This window comes from Corvus moneduloides, chromosome 1, assembly GCF_009650955.1.
Source record: "Corvus moneduloides isolate bCorMon1 chromosome 1, bCorMon1.pri, whole genome shotgun sequence".
Taxonomy (NCBI): Eukaryota; Metazoa; Chordata; class Aves; order Passeriformes; family Corvidae; genus Corvus; species Corvus moneduloides.
Genome location: NC_045476.1, coordinates 91,832,334 through 91,845,530, shown reverse-complemented (window position 1 = coordinate 91,845,530; position 13,197 = coordinate 91,832,334). Strand labels below are relative to the sequence as shown.

The window sequence follows — 13,197 nt, the reverse complement described above, 5'->3', positions numbered from 1 at the left end:
AATAGAGTACGAGTTACTCACTTCCAAAAATCCTACTTGGTGCCTGTGGTGTCACTATGGCTAATGGTGAAATGCCAGATTAGATACCTTCTTGGGATCTCTTTTTTTATGCAGGTAACTTAGATACCTAAATGTTTCTGAGAAACATGACCCTAAACTGCAATATGGGAACTGGGCATTATTCCTAACTCCAAAATGTGTAAAAAAGCAAAGAAAGAAGCACACACCAGGGTTAATTTACTAGGAATTATGTTCCTGCATGCGCACCTTTATATCACAGAATCCACTTATGGGTGAGGGAGGAAGCTAGGGAGGGAGGGAGGGAGGGAGCAGCAGGACATCTCACATTGCAGGCTGAGGTCTAGCCTGCTTTTGGGCTGCTGCTCTGCTCACTTGCTTGTTCAGGGAGGCAGCTGGATGAGCCATGACATAAGCTGTCTCTGGAAGCCAGAATCCTGGGATACTAGCTGATCCACCTTCACGAGTTAACAGCTTGTTGTGTTCACATATATTCACCATAAATAACATGCTGAGGGTGAGCCTGCACTGGTGGCTATGTCATATCTACCTATTGCCCTTCAGGCAAAGCTTTTTCCTAAGAGACCATCTGAGGCTTCAAGAAACCTCACATAGTGAGCTCAAAGGATAAGGTTCGGGGACAAACCTCTGTCCTGCTGCAATGAGTGGCGTTTGCTCCTGGCTTTAAGACTACAGCTCCAAAAAGGACCTCTTCCATCCCCTCTTTTTATCATAAAGGGTTTAATCTACACTGAGGAAAACTGTGGAGGCATGATCACGCTGCAAATCCTTCCTTGCAAATCTCAAACATGGGGGATTCAGCTACAGTGACATTATGTTCGCACATTTTTCTGTGGGACAGAGCCTGGAAAGTTCACACCTGAGGGGAGAGCATTGCTGCAGGTCCTCTGCAGCCAGAAGCCCTCTCCTCCCAAGGAGGCACCATAGCAGGAGTTGAAATTACAGAAATGTGAGGAATGGTTGAACAAAACCAAAAGAGCAGCTGGTTCCAAAACAGCACCTCTGTAGAGACAAGTGGTCCCTGCACTGTGCCTCAGTCCAGCAGTTTTCTCTAAGACTGCAGTCCTGAAGAGCACTCGGGGTGAAAGAGGACTTGCTCAAGGTAAAAAGCAAGCCTACAACAAAGAACAAGCAAGAATTAACACAGAATGAAGGAGTGGCTGGTGTTGGGAGGCCAATCCAACCTTTTGATGAAGACTCATTCCCTTAAAATAACCTGAGGTTTAGCAAGCTGCAGTTACAGAGGTCCTCCTCAGCTTAAAATATGCCCATCTTCCAGCCAGAGCCTAGTGTTTCTGCAGTTGAGCTGCAGCCACTGCTGAGATCCTGCTAGATAAATTTCACTCCTGAGCTAGAATGGGGCTTATCTCTGAGGCACATCTCTTCTGCTCAGATAAAGAACTTCCTCTCACTACAGTTTAGATCAGCAGACTCAATCTCTTTACCCAAAGCCACACAGCTAAACACACTGCATCTCTCCAATTCAAAGCAATGCTCGGCACTCTCCAACACTGAAGAAACAAAACTTGCACAGTTCCCAGTCTTTTCCTGAATTTTGTGCTGATGTTCTCTTCTGAAAACACAGCTGTATCCAGCAGGTGCTCATGAAATAGGCTGCAGCTCCACAAGCTACACAGCTCTGGAGAAATAAGAGAAAAAACCCCATAGCTTCAGCACCTACTGCAACGTCATGTTGCCACACAGTGGCAACACAAATCATACTTCTGTCATACTTCTGAGTAAAAAAAAATCCTCACAAAACTAAATAGAAATAATTTTAAAAGTACAATTCTTTTTTAGGATCAGTTCTGTTCTCAAGGATTTGATTTTGTCATGTGCTATGGTTGTGTCAGAGGGCAAATTTTTACATGCCTGATCTGGCTTTGCATGGGTTGAGACAAATGCACTAATAATGCAGCACAGCCTACGCTGGGGCAGCGGCAGCTCTGTTTTCCAGGCTGGGTCCCCCTTACCTCCACAAATTTCTTGCAAGTTTGCTCTGAAAATGGTCACTCTCCATTACTTGAAGCAAGCATTTTTAAATTTGTTAGAGGAATTCACCTTCAGGAATAGGGTTGTTTTCCACTTGCCTTTGTGCACATTTTTCTAAGTCCGAAGTCATTACACAGATCAGAGCTTGTCTTTGGCACAACAGGAAATTCCCAACGGCCCCAAATACCTGGGTCTTCCCTCTAGCACACTGTTTCACACCATGCTCATGCAAAACAAACCTTTGAAGGCTGGAATATAACATATATCCTGTATGGCATATTTAAGGGCATTCATGAAATTTGTCATGTGCCTTCCCCAGCTAAACCACCCCCATCCTCCTCCATACAAATTCCCATAAGAGTTTTGCAGACAAAATGAAAATAATCCTGACAAAAATCTCCTGCCTTCTCCTTAAAATTATAAGTTGTACTGGCAGGCTCTCAGAGCAATCAATACCAGTCCATACTGGGGCATGTTACTTTGGGGTTAGAAATGGGGGCTTCAGACCAAACAAGAGGGGAGATTCCCAACTTCCCTATTTTAAAAGTTCCTAAAATATTTCAGTTTCAAGTTTTTCAATTCCTTCAGAAGCCTCCTCAGGACTTTCAAGCCTTGTTTCATTGTGGAGGGTTAAGGACAATTTTCAAAGCTCCCCAAACCATCTTGAAACAAATTTTCTCTCCGCTCTCATGAGGGCTACATCAGGTGAGACAGCAATTGTTACCAGTTATTTACAAAGGCTCATCAGCTTCTACACACTTCCATACCTTTGAGCCGCAGACATATCCATCTGAAGCCTGAGCAAGTAAAACATATTGCACAGCCCTCCTGGTTACTTTAGGTCTCAGAATTTGGTTCTCTGAATGTCCAGGTGGACACATGCCACACTTTATAATTCATACACAAGACACTGAGCTTACAGCCACTGAACTCCCACAAGGAGGAGTGTGCAAAGATGTTTAGCTCCAGCAGTCTTATTCCTCAGCCCCTTTCCCTGCCCAGCAGAACTACCAGGGCAGCAGTGAGCTGGACCTGTCTGAACCACAGGACCGATTTTGCAAGCTGGGGTGGGGCACTTCCCCTTTTTTCTTTCCTCGCTTTTCCCCTCTGTCTGCCTTTCCACACTTTTACTCTGTCTCCACCCAGCTGTATGTGAGTTGCAGTAGATTTATGTAATGGCAATGGTTGTGGTTGCCTGGTGGCCCCTCAGCAATGCTTGTGTCGGTGCTCTCAAATGGTTGAGCTCCTTTTAAGGAAATAAAGTTTCAAAGCTGCTCAGAGAGGGGACACTTGTGTGCATCAGTAAGTAGCTCCTCATGCAGGTTATGACCTCTGAATGCCCATGGCTGGGAGGGCAGACCCCAGGGTGTGAAGGCAATGCTGGAGTCCCAGTGATGCCAGGCTCCGAAGCCTGCAGCTACACAGGCTTCTCCTTCAATAACTGAGTTGTGGGAGGGAGGTGACATCATCCCTTGGTATTTCCCACTGGGAGAGAAAAATGTCAAAAAAACATATTCCTTTTAATGTCTCTTCCCATACTTGTTTATTTTAAACAATCAGACTTTATAGCTTCAAATGAATCTTGTCTGTCTTCTACTGATATCTAAGATCACCCTGACTGGTTACTTTGGGTATACTCTGTCAATTGCACAACAGTTTCAACCCAATTTTGTGAGATGACTTCTCCCCACCTCTTAAAAAGAAGAAGATCTCTATGCATTATTTTTTTCAGGTCCAGACTGTAATCTGTGACTACAGTGGTAACACTTGACTTCTGTATTAGAAGTTCATGCAGCACCAGACAGCTGTCTGTGCAGAAATGGTGAGCCCACAGCCTCTTTCTGAGGCCACTAACACTGTGAGATGGCTTTTTTTTACCCAGTGATGGCCAGCTATGGAACGGGCAGTTACGGATAAAGGAAGGCACTGCCTACCTTTCTAGACAAATGCTACCACTGCAGAAAATGGCTTTCTCTGTGAAGTAGGGTCTGATGTACAGCTCACTGAGTCACTAACTTCCCACACATGGCTTGAATTAGGATACAGTCTCAGAGCACAAACAGTCCTAAGTTGCAACTGTTTACCACACACAGGATGTTCAGTACGGATGATCCACAAAAGGTGCACACAACGTTTAACCTGAAACTTGCAGAGACTGAGAATTATCAAACGATATTTCAAATAGGGTACAATGGGAAATAGGGCTGTCCAAAATAGGCTACAAAGAACTAATTCTTAATGGAATGGACTTTCAGTGGGATGTGTATTTCTAAATAACTCAGACAAAGATTTCAAAAGGCTATTTAGGAGAGATGATAAAACTGAGTCTCTAGAGCCTTCAAGAGCTGTGAAAATCTCACACTTTGCTGAAAATATTCCCTGTGTTTTCTAGAGAAACTATCTGTAGAGCACACAGGTGAAGAGAATAAGAAAATAATAAAATGTTATAGGTGCCAGATCAGCCCGAGAAGTAAATTTGGGGTGGAGAATAGGACAAGGAAGGAAGAAGATCTAGTGGACAGAGCAGCAGAAATTAAGCATGCAGAAGGAAGCTGCTCAACACATTCTGGGGGTCGAAACATTAAAATCATAATAATCTCATCAAGGAAATGAAGAGCCTTGATGGTGAGAAGAACATCTCTTTCAATATGTTTCTGCTTTGTTGTGCTGCTTGGGGTTATTACTAGAAACTGTTGATGACTTTACTTCCATAAATTACCCTTTCAGACCCATTGATCATTTTTGCATTGGTAAGAAGAAAACCATGTTTTGGGCATCCCCCCTGCCTGGAACACAAGTCAAAACATACATTTCATGATCCTCTGGGTTCCTCCCTTAGGAAATTTGCACCCTCTCTAGTCATTTTAAGTGAGAATTCAAAAACTGAAGGCACCCAATAAAATCTGGTGAGTAGAGAACTTCAACACCTTCCTTCTCAGAGCAGGAGAAATATTTCAAATAGTTCTATCAGCTCTATAACCCCACATTCAAGTCTCAGTGCAGGTTTGAAAGAAGCACAAAAAGAGATTTTCGAAAACGCATGGAGGAGCAGAGCCTTTCCTTTCTAAAAATAGCTTATTTCCTGTAATCTTTGCCCTTCAAAATGCTACATTGATGAAAAAGGTAATTTAACTTTTGACTCCAGAGTTAAAGATTATTCCATGAAATGTTACTACAAATCTGAGTAAGCAAGCTGTCACTTGAACATTTCTATCTCACAGGCTGATTAAAATTAATAACAGATTTCTCACCTAATTTCAGTAGGATGAGGTAAATACTTATGCTTTTCATTTAACAAATCTGCAATTCCCGTTGTTAACTCTATAGCCTCATGTGCACAAGAAAGTCCTCCAGAATGTAGAGACCCTCTTCAAAAAATGTCTGACTCAAATTCCTTGGTGTACACTGTATGGACAGCTTATCTCTCAGGGTGTTACTGATTAAGTGGAATGTACTGTAAATCCTATGTTGAAATAAATCCAAATGCTAGAGAATTCCCTTCTGATGAAGGAAACAGATGGGACATTAGGAAAGTCATACAGAGAGAAATTGTTGGCTGGTCATATCTGCTCGTGCAGGGCCTGTCGGTTACCACAGGCCACAGTCTAGCTCCCACCTGCAGATGCACACAGATAATATCAGTGGGTTTTTACAGTGCTCTCCTGTCTATCTTTCATTCTACAAACTGCTTTTTCAGATCCCCCTTGTCAACCTAAGTTCAATGATAAACAGAGGTGAGGAACAGATCTTGAGACTTGGAGATGATGGTGTTGTACTAAACACCAAGCCTGTCTACACTGCAGTGCCTCTGCCTACATAGGAAGACAGCCCCCTTCATCCCTAATACATCTATAGGATCATACAGGCCAAACACCACTCCTAAGGCATTATGTTATTCATAAGAGACTTTCTTTTGATAAAGATCTAGAATGTGCACAGCAATCATATGGCTCCTGATATGCCTGGGGCATGTGTTCAGATCCTCTTTGTAAAAAAGGAGAACTAATTTTTTTAATATACTGTTTTCAGAGACTTAGCTTAGAGTTAGAAAAAAGGAGCAATAAAAGAGGTAAAAGTGCATGCAGCTTTGCAGAAAAGAAAAATATTGGAAGCATTGGTGTTGATACCTACAGATCATCCATAAAGCAGATTATTGTGAATTGTCTTTGTTTTGGTTGACTATGGTAAATATCTCACTACAAGATGTAACCCGTGTAAACAAAAGAGCTAGGGGTAGAGAAAGTGGCTGAAGAAAAATTGTTAAAGTCAGGACATGGAAAATCTAATTTATTGCTGAGTAATGAGAATAGCAGATGGAACTTATCATATTTAGAATATGTGTATATATTGACATATGTGACCGAACTGTTGGCAGAATCATTACATCATCAGCAAATATAAAGTTCAAATTTGCTGGGTCTGCATGATATTTGTGAGTATATTAAAGAAAATTCAACACTATGAAAAATCCTGTTTGTTTGGGTTTGAACAAAGAACTTAAAAGATTTAATTTCTGAATCAAGGCTTAAATATTTTGTAGGGTTAGTTACTCTGGGAGAAAGGAGACATAACTCTTTTTATGGAGTTGATAGACAAGCAGTTAATGAAAGATTTTGTCCAAATATCTTTGGACTGAAACATTTAGTAAGCAATCAGATTGTTAAAAAACATTTTTTAAAATTAATTTGTTTATAAGGTATGTCAATATGCATGTAAGAGCTGGAATTTTTGCTCACATTTTTGATAAGAGGGGATCAAATGGTAAATAAAATGAAAATGCATAAGATGATGCGCCTACTACTAGCTAGTGCTGGAGTTGGGAGTGGGTTCTATTCCTAAGGCTGACACCATCCTGCTGTATTATGGTGAATTGATTATTTTGCCTTCTGTGCCTCCCTTTCCACCTAGTATCCTTTACTGGATTTCCTTAGACAATAAATATGTAAAGGCACTTGCAGTCTTTCTGTAAATCATCCACCCTGACCCTCACTGTTACAATAATGTAAGAATGTATGAATCATGAATAATACTTTTAATTGTGGGTAGATACTTGTACTTTGATACTCATGACTTTACAGAAATGATTTTGTCATATAGGGCATTGATCACAGCATTCTGGGAGTCAGTGTGCTTTTTTTTCCTTTTTTCCTTTTTTTTTTTTTCCTGCTGGTAAACAGGCATGGTGCTCAAGCAATATTTAGTCTTTTTAGTGCACTACATGGGAGCAAGGGCACGCAGTAGTCAGCAGCATTGCTGCTCCTTGGTGTGATACTGGGATCCCTAAGAATAATCAGCATTTTGCAAAATCATCTCTGGACGACAATTTTAACCAAACAGACTTTATCAATTGTGTGTTTTTATCTAAAAGACCAGTGTTTTCTAAAGTTCTCCCAGGTAAAAAATCAAGGATAAATGGAGATCAGATATTGGAATCTGAAATATATGAATACTATGTATGTTTTAATATGCATTTCTGGAGAAATCTGAAGTGCAGATAACACAATTACATTAAAGATAGCATTCAAATTAATAATAAAAATAATAAAAATACCTGAGCATTTACTGAATTTTTATCAAATCTTACTTCATATAATTTTGACCTGGAACCACATATTTAATTCTATTTCCTACATAGAATGAAACCTATATTTCCTGGGGAGAATTTCATGCAAGAGTCATGCTTTAGAAAGAAGATAAATAGTAGGATCTTTACAACTTCTCTGTGGATGAAGATGCCTTTCCCAAAGAACAGGTTGCACAAAAAACACTATGCACCTGAAGAAGATGAAAAGACACAGGACCTGCTTGTTTACCAGCTTATGAAAAAGTAATTTAACATTATTGCTATATCATCTACTAGTATTTCTTATCAGAGTGGATTTGTCATCTTACCCAAGATTCTGTCACTCTTAGAACTCTGTTGACCTCCAGTACTAGTTGAAAGGTCCTCTGGTATAGGCATAGGTTCATCTGGATCATCAGGGACATCACTAGTTGGAGGACTTTCCTTTCCTAATAGTGAGGAAAGTAGCATCAGTTAGTTGTCAGAGTAGCCTCATTTTCAAATAATAAAATTAGAGGAACCACAAATCAAATAAAACTTAAAAAGCCCCTAAACGCTACTAAAACATGACATCCTTAGGACCAAACCCTACTCTCCTGCAGGGAAAACATCTTATGAATACAGGGGAATTATATTTTTGAAAAGAATGCATGCCAATGTCTCTGCCAAATTTACTGAAGTCTGGATACACAGTTATTAGCCTTGCCATTTTGGGTATTTGTGAGACATGCATGTTTTCTAGCTGCCATGCTCATAAGATCTAATTTAGCTAACACAGACTGACAGGTTACAAAGGTTATCAAATGGTCGTCCTTTGTAAAAACACTTCTTTCTTCCACAAGTTCTCCTTGAGAACACATCAAGATTTGCTTCAAAGACAGAGTGAAGTCTAACTCAGAAGTGTTCTGGGGCTCCAAAAGAACTACCTCAAAAATAAAATTTTATCTTCAACTAAAAATTCAGCTACAATGCCAGCAAGTTTCACTAATACCCACAGATCAACTTCTGGCTGGTCCTTGTGCCTACAAGTAGACACAAGGAGAAGTGCCTGTAGGTCCCAGGACTTCTTAAATATGCACAATTAGCAGAGTTCAGCAAACACGACTTCAAGGATTTTATTGTCTTTTATTTGTAAATAGGAAACAAACACTAATATCTTGTGTACACAAGGTTTTGCAGAGGAAAACAAATTGGTGCTTTAACACATTGTAGGTATTGTGGAATTGTTTTAGAGCTGAACACAATACAATAAGAAAAGGAACTCTCTTGCTAAGTATTGTGTTTCCAGAAATGGTGAGATTTCTTGATTCAGCGCTCAGTCACAGCATACATCTCCAGCCCACAGTACTATCACTGTCTTGCAGAACTTCTTTTAAAATGACATCATGCATCTCTAACAAAAGCATGCCTTGGAAACAACTACTTGAAGAAATTATCTAAGTGATTACTTTCATTGACTATTACTAGAAGACTGGTCTTTGCATTAATAGCAAAGAATAGAACGGGCCCAGAGCAGGATTTGAACTCAGTAATGTTCACATAAGACACTTGTCTCCCAAATGGAGATGTTACCAAATTACATTGATTAAATCTGTTAGACATCCTGTAGCGATTGGCAAAACAGTAAGGGCAGTAATTCCATGGCACAAAGCCCTAGCAAATTAGTGGTTTTTTTCCTAACAATAATTCCTCATTAAAACACAAACTTTATCCATTAAATCCATTAAACTTTAAAGCACTTAACAGAAATGGAAAAATTAAACCAAATATAGCTTAATTAAGTAACAGCAGTTTAGTGGCGCCAGTTATGGACTTGATCTGAATGAGGTGAATGGTTTCCTCTCTACCTCCTGGATTGATCAAAGCATTGTGCTTTCCATCTTTACTGATCATGACGGGGAGAAATGACAGGTAGGTTTAAGTCGCCTTCCAAATTAGCTGGTTTGAGTCGTTTGCACAAATCTATGTTTAAATGAATGAAATAAGTATGTGACTGCATTTCTTAATGACATATCTATCAAACTGTGGAATAATCACTGAGCAGGAGTTTTGAGAGCAGCATCAGGTGAACCATCCCAAACTGCAGCCAGAGGACTCCAGGGTAATGAAGAAACAGTCCTGCACTGGCAGAGGGACTAAAAAGATGATTTAATAAGGTCCCCTTATATCCACCTTCTGTGGAGTGTTCTTAAATGGGCAAAATCACAACTACTGGATGTAAGTGCAAGAGCAAAGGTGGATTGCATAAACAGACAAGAAGGAATATGAATTTTACAGCAAAGGAAAATAAAAGCAGGAAGTAAGTTCATTAAAACATTTTTTTGCCATTCATTGTTTAGCTCCTTATTTAGTTATTTCTTCAGATTTCTGAGATGTAGGGAACTTATACAACTGACAGCAAATTTTCCATTCCAAGTTCCACCCTGACAAGCTGCAGTTCCACCCTGACAAATGCACAGGTGAGGAGAGACAACTGAAACACTTCAGTTTGTTCAACATATTTTGCCCCACACAAAACAAAAACAAAAAAATCCCAGAGGTTTTATTGCAGGACAATTAACAGCGTGGCAGCTCTCTTCGTACTGCATGTAAGTTAAGGAAATTTGTTAAAAAGTAACAGTAATCCAAAGCTACCTGCATCCAAGGATCTCTTTTAACTGTGCTCCCAGTTAAAACAATGGAGGTTGATGCTTTGACTGAGTCTAGGCTGAGAAGAACACTTACCCTAAAAACCTGAAGACTCTTTTTGGTTACAACCCAATATAAACTCCTCAGAACTATGGGATAACAGCAAACAAAATAATATCTTTCTAAGTGTGTAATTAGGCATCCTACAATATGTAGTCTAAGTGGAATACTTTGAAGATAAGTCAGGGAAGTCTTTTTGGAATAAAAACCTGTTAGCAGAAGAGTACGTTTGCAGTGGTGAACTCTTTGGTTCACTAAATGCGTATCAGTCTTCTGCTTGTTAAATTAATAGCAGTTTGCCCAGGTGGTATGAATCAGACTCGCCTCACGGACTTGGTGGGGCAGAAGCTGGAGATCAGGTCTGCTTCCCTCTTTGCAGGAGACTGCAGTTCAGAAAACTTAGTAAACTTGGCTTTAATGACCCATTTAATACAGTTTGATTTCTTCTTGTTACACATGATTGAGAAATCCCTACATGCAAAAAGGGCAAAAATAGTGGATTTAAAATAGATCCATTTATTGAGCTGTGTCTCCTAGATTCTAGGGCATCGTATTTGTATTTCATGCCTTAACTACATCTAAATCATTACACCATGGTAAGTTCATTACTGCATGGCAATCTTACACGTACACAATCTCACATTATTTTTCCAATTAATTTAGAAATGGAAGGCAGGTGGGGAAATGGGGGAATGCTTTCCATTTTAATTTCAAACAGACATGCCCAGAACAACAACTGGTCAAAGGAAAAGGAACTAAATCCCATCCCAACATGCTCTTGGTTAAGTCATAAATAGAAGGAACTACAACTGCAGGCTTGCAACAACAACTGTTGTATCAAACATTCCTTCATTTCAACCTGCATCTCTGAAAGATGGTCTCAGATTTCCAACACTGCCATTTCTGTATAAAAATAGTCAGAGAACAGCCTAACCTATCAACGATGCCTGGCAAGGCACTCAACTTCTCTCTATTTGAGTTTCCTCATCTCTGCCCAAGAAATATAGTTGAAGCCATAAGGAAAGAGAGGAAGGGAAAAAACTTGCCAGTTCAATAAAGTTTTAGTACTCTTTATTTCTGTCAAAGTCCTTAGCCTGGTGTTCCTTTAACATGTACATCCAGCTCTGAGAGCGATTCAGTTCATGCCAGAATGGTGCTGCTGGTGCTTCAACTGTTGAAAAGAAAGCCAGGGCAGGACGTCTTATAGAAATCTCATTCCCTATCCTTTCACAAACTAATGCTGGGTATGTGTGTATTTAATACTGAGGGTTTCTTCTTCCTGCTTTTGCAGAGTGCAGCACAGAGTGCAGCACAGCCTGGTTTGTTCTAGGAGATCTCTTAATGTTAGATGTGGAAACATTTGTACCGTTTTTTCACCTTCCTTAACTGTTAGGCCCTAGAACTGAGAAAAAAAAAAAGAGAAAAAAAGGCAGGAAAAATACTGCTTGTTAAGTGAGATATTATCTGTGTTTTCTGACTCTCTTTTATGGGTGCCGGATACCATTTGGTTAAATGTATGTCAGCTCTCTCCTCATTTCAGAACTGCAACTGCTTGTCTCATGAAATATCACTTTCAGGAGAAAAATAAAAAGTGTGAATTCTGTGCTAGTCACACAGTATTTCAGTTCCTCTAGGAGTCAGCCATGCCTGGATTCCCCGAGGTGGGAATGCCTGTGTGCATACAGGATTTGGCTCACTCACATCAGTTTTATACTCTCCTGGCCCGGATGGTTGCTGCCACACCTGAGTCAGCTGCAGCTGCATAAAGCACGTGGCTGCAAAACACCATGTTTGAGCTGGGGTGACTGTTTCTAGAGACCTTCTTTATTTCTGTGTTTAAAAAAAAAACCAAAAAGCCCCAAAAGAAACCCACCAAACCAAATTTATTTTTTTAATTTATAATTTTTAAAAACACAGCCAAGTGTGCTAGTGAACCAAGTCCCCTAATTCCATAGGCCCAGAGAGCAAGCTACACCTGATGAGCATTCCTCATAAAACAGGAGAAATGAATAAGACAGGACAATCTCACACTCCTGAAACTGTGCAGTTGTTTAACTGGTTCCCAAAGTACAGCAGAGCTCCCTCGTCATGCAAGGAAGCATCCCAGAAGCACATAGAACCCCAGGAGAAGACAAGGGGAAAAATTCCTTTTTGCATTCACCAACCTATGAGAAAGAAGCAGGTAACATCCCTGTACCTTCAGATCCTCTACTTTTGAGGTCTAGTAAGAGTTTACAAAGAACCAGTATCTGTGGAACCTAATCTGACAAGCGTTCATTTCCAGAAGGTGAATTCCCACACAACTCTTATCATAAATGAAAGCAAATTAGGAAGTTCTTTTTTTGGCCAGTTGTTCATAAATCCAGCTAACAACCCAATACAAGTCACAGCCTTTGCTCACAGAAAGTACCAGATGCTCGGTGACAGAAGCAGCAGGAAGAGTTCAAAGCAGACTTCTTTTCTCTTTAATCTGTTTGTGTAGGTCTCCCTCTTATCAAAGGTAACTTTCTTTTTCAAGAAAACCCTCTCTCATCACAGAATAGTACTCTTGCACGATCTTCTGGAAAAGCTAAAAGGCACAACAAAATACTACACTGGTTCAGCTACAGAAAACTTTGAGAGCTACATATTTTATACATAGAGATACGTCTATTATGTATATATTTACATATATATAAACATTCAAAATGGCCAAGTTTCTTGTAAGTTTTCCCTCGAAGGGGAGAGGCAGACCACAAGGAATGCAATATATTTGATCTGCCAATTCAATCCTTGACTCAAGGCAGCATCTCCCCTGCTGCTACTCTTCATGTCAAAAGAAAAGCAAGCAATGCTCTAGTAAGAAGTAGCAGGTGTGAAGCTCAAAATCACACCGTTGTAAAGAACTCCACAGCAGTTAGGTGTGGGTATCCAGG

The 13,197-nt window shown here is 40.1% G+C and overlaps 1 protein-coding gene across 14 annotated transcripts in view; it reads right to left on the bottom strand.

Annotated features, from left to right (window-relative positions):
• IKZF1 (IKAROS family zinc finger 1) overlaps positions 1-13,197 on the bottom strand; it is a 71,268-nt gene that overhangs the window by 43,311 nt on the left and 14,760 nt on the right. For 12 of the 14 annotated variants that reach the window (XM_032118512.1, XM_032118504.1, XM_032118493.1 and 9 more), the window contains exon 3: positions 7,924-8,043. In XM_032118512.1, the coding sequence (XP_031974403.1) occupies positions 7,924-8,043 (120 nt within the window). Of the gene's footprint in view, positions 1-1,761; positions 1,769-7,923; positions 8,044-13,197 lie in introns of those variants that run through there. The other 2 variants (XM_032118559.1, XM_032118567.1) reach the window with 1 other exon arrangement.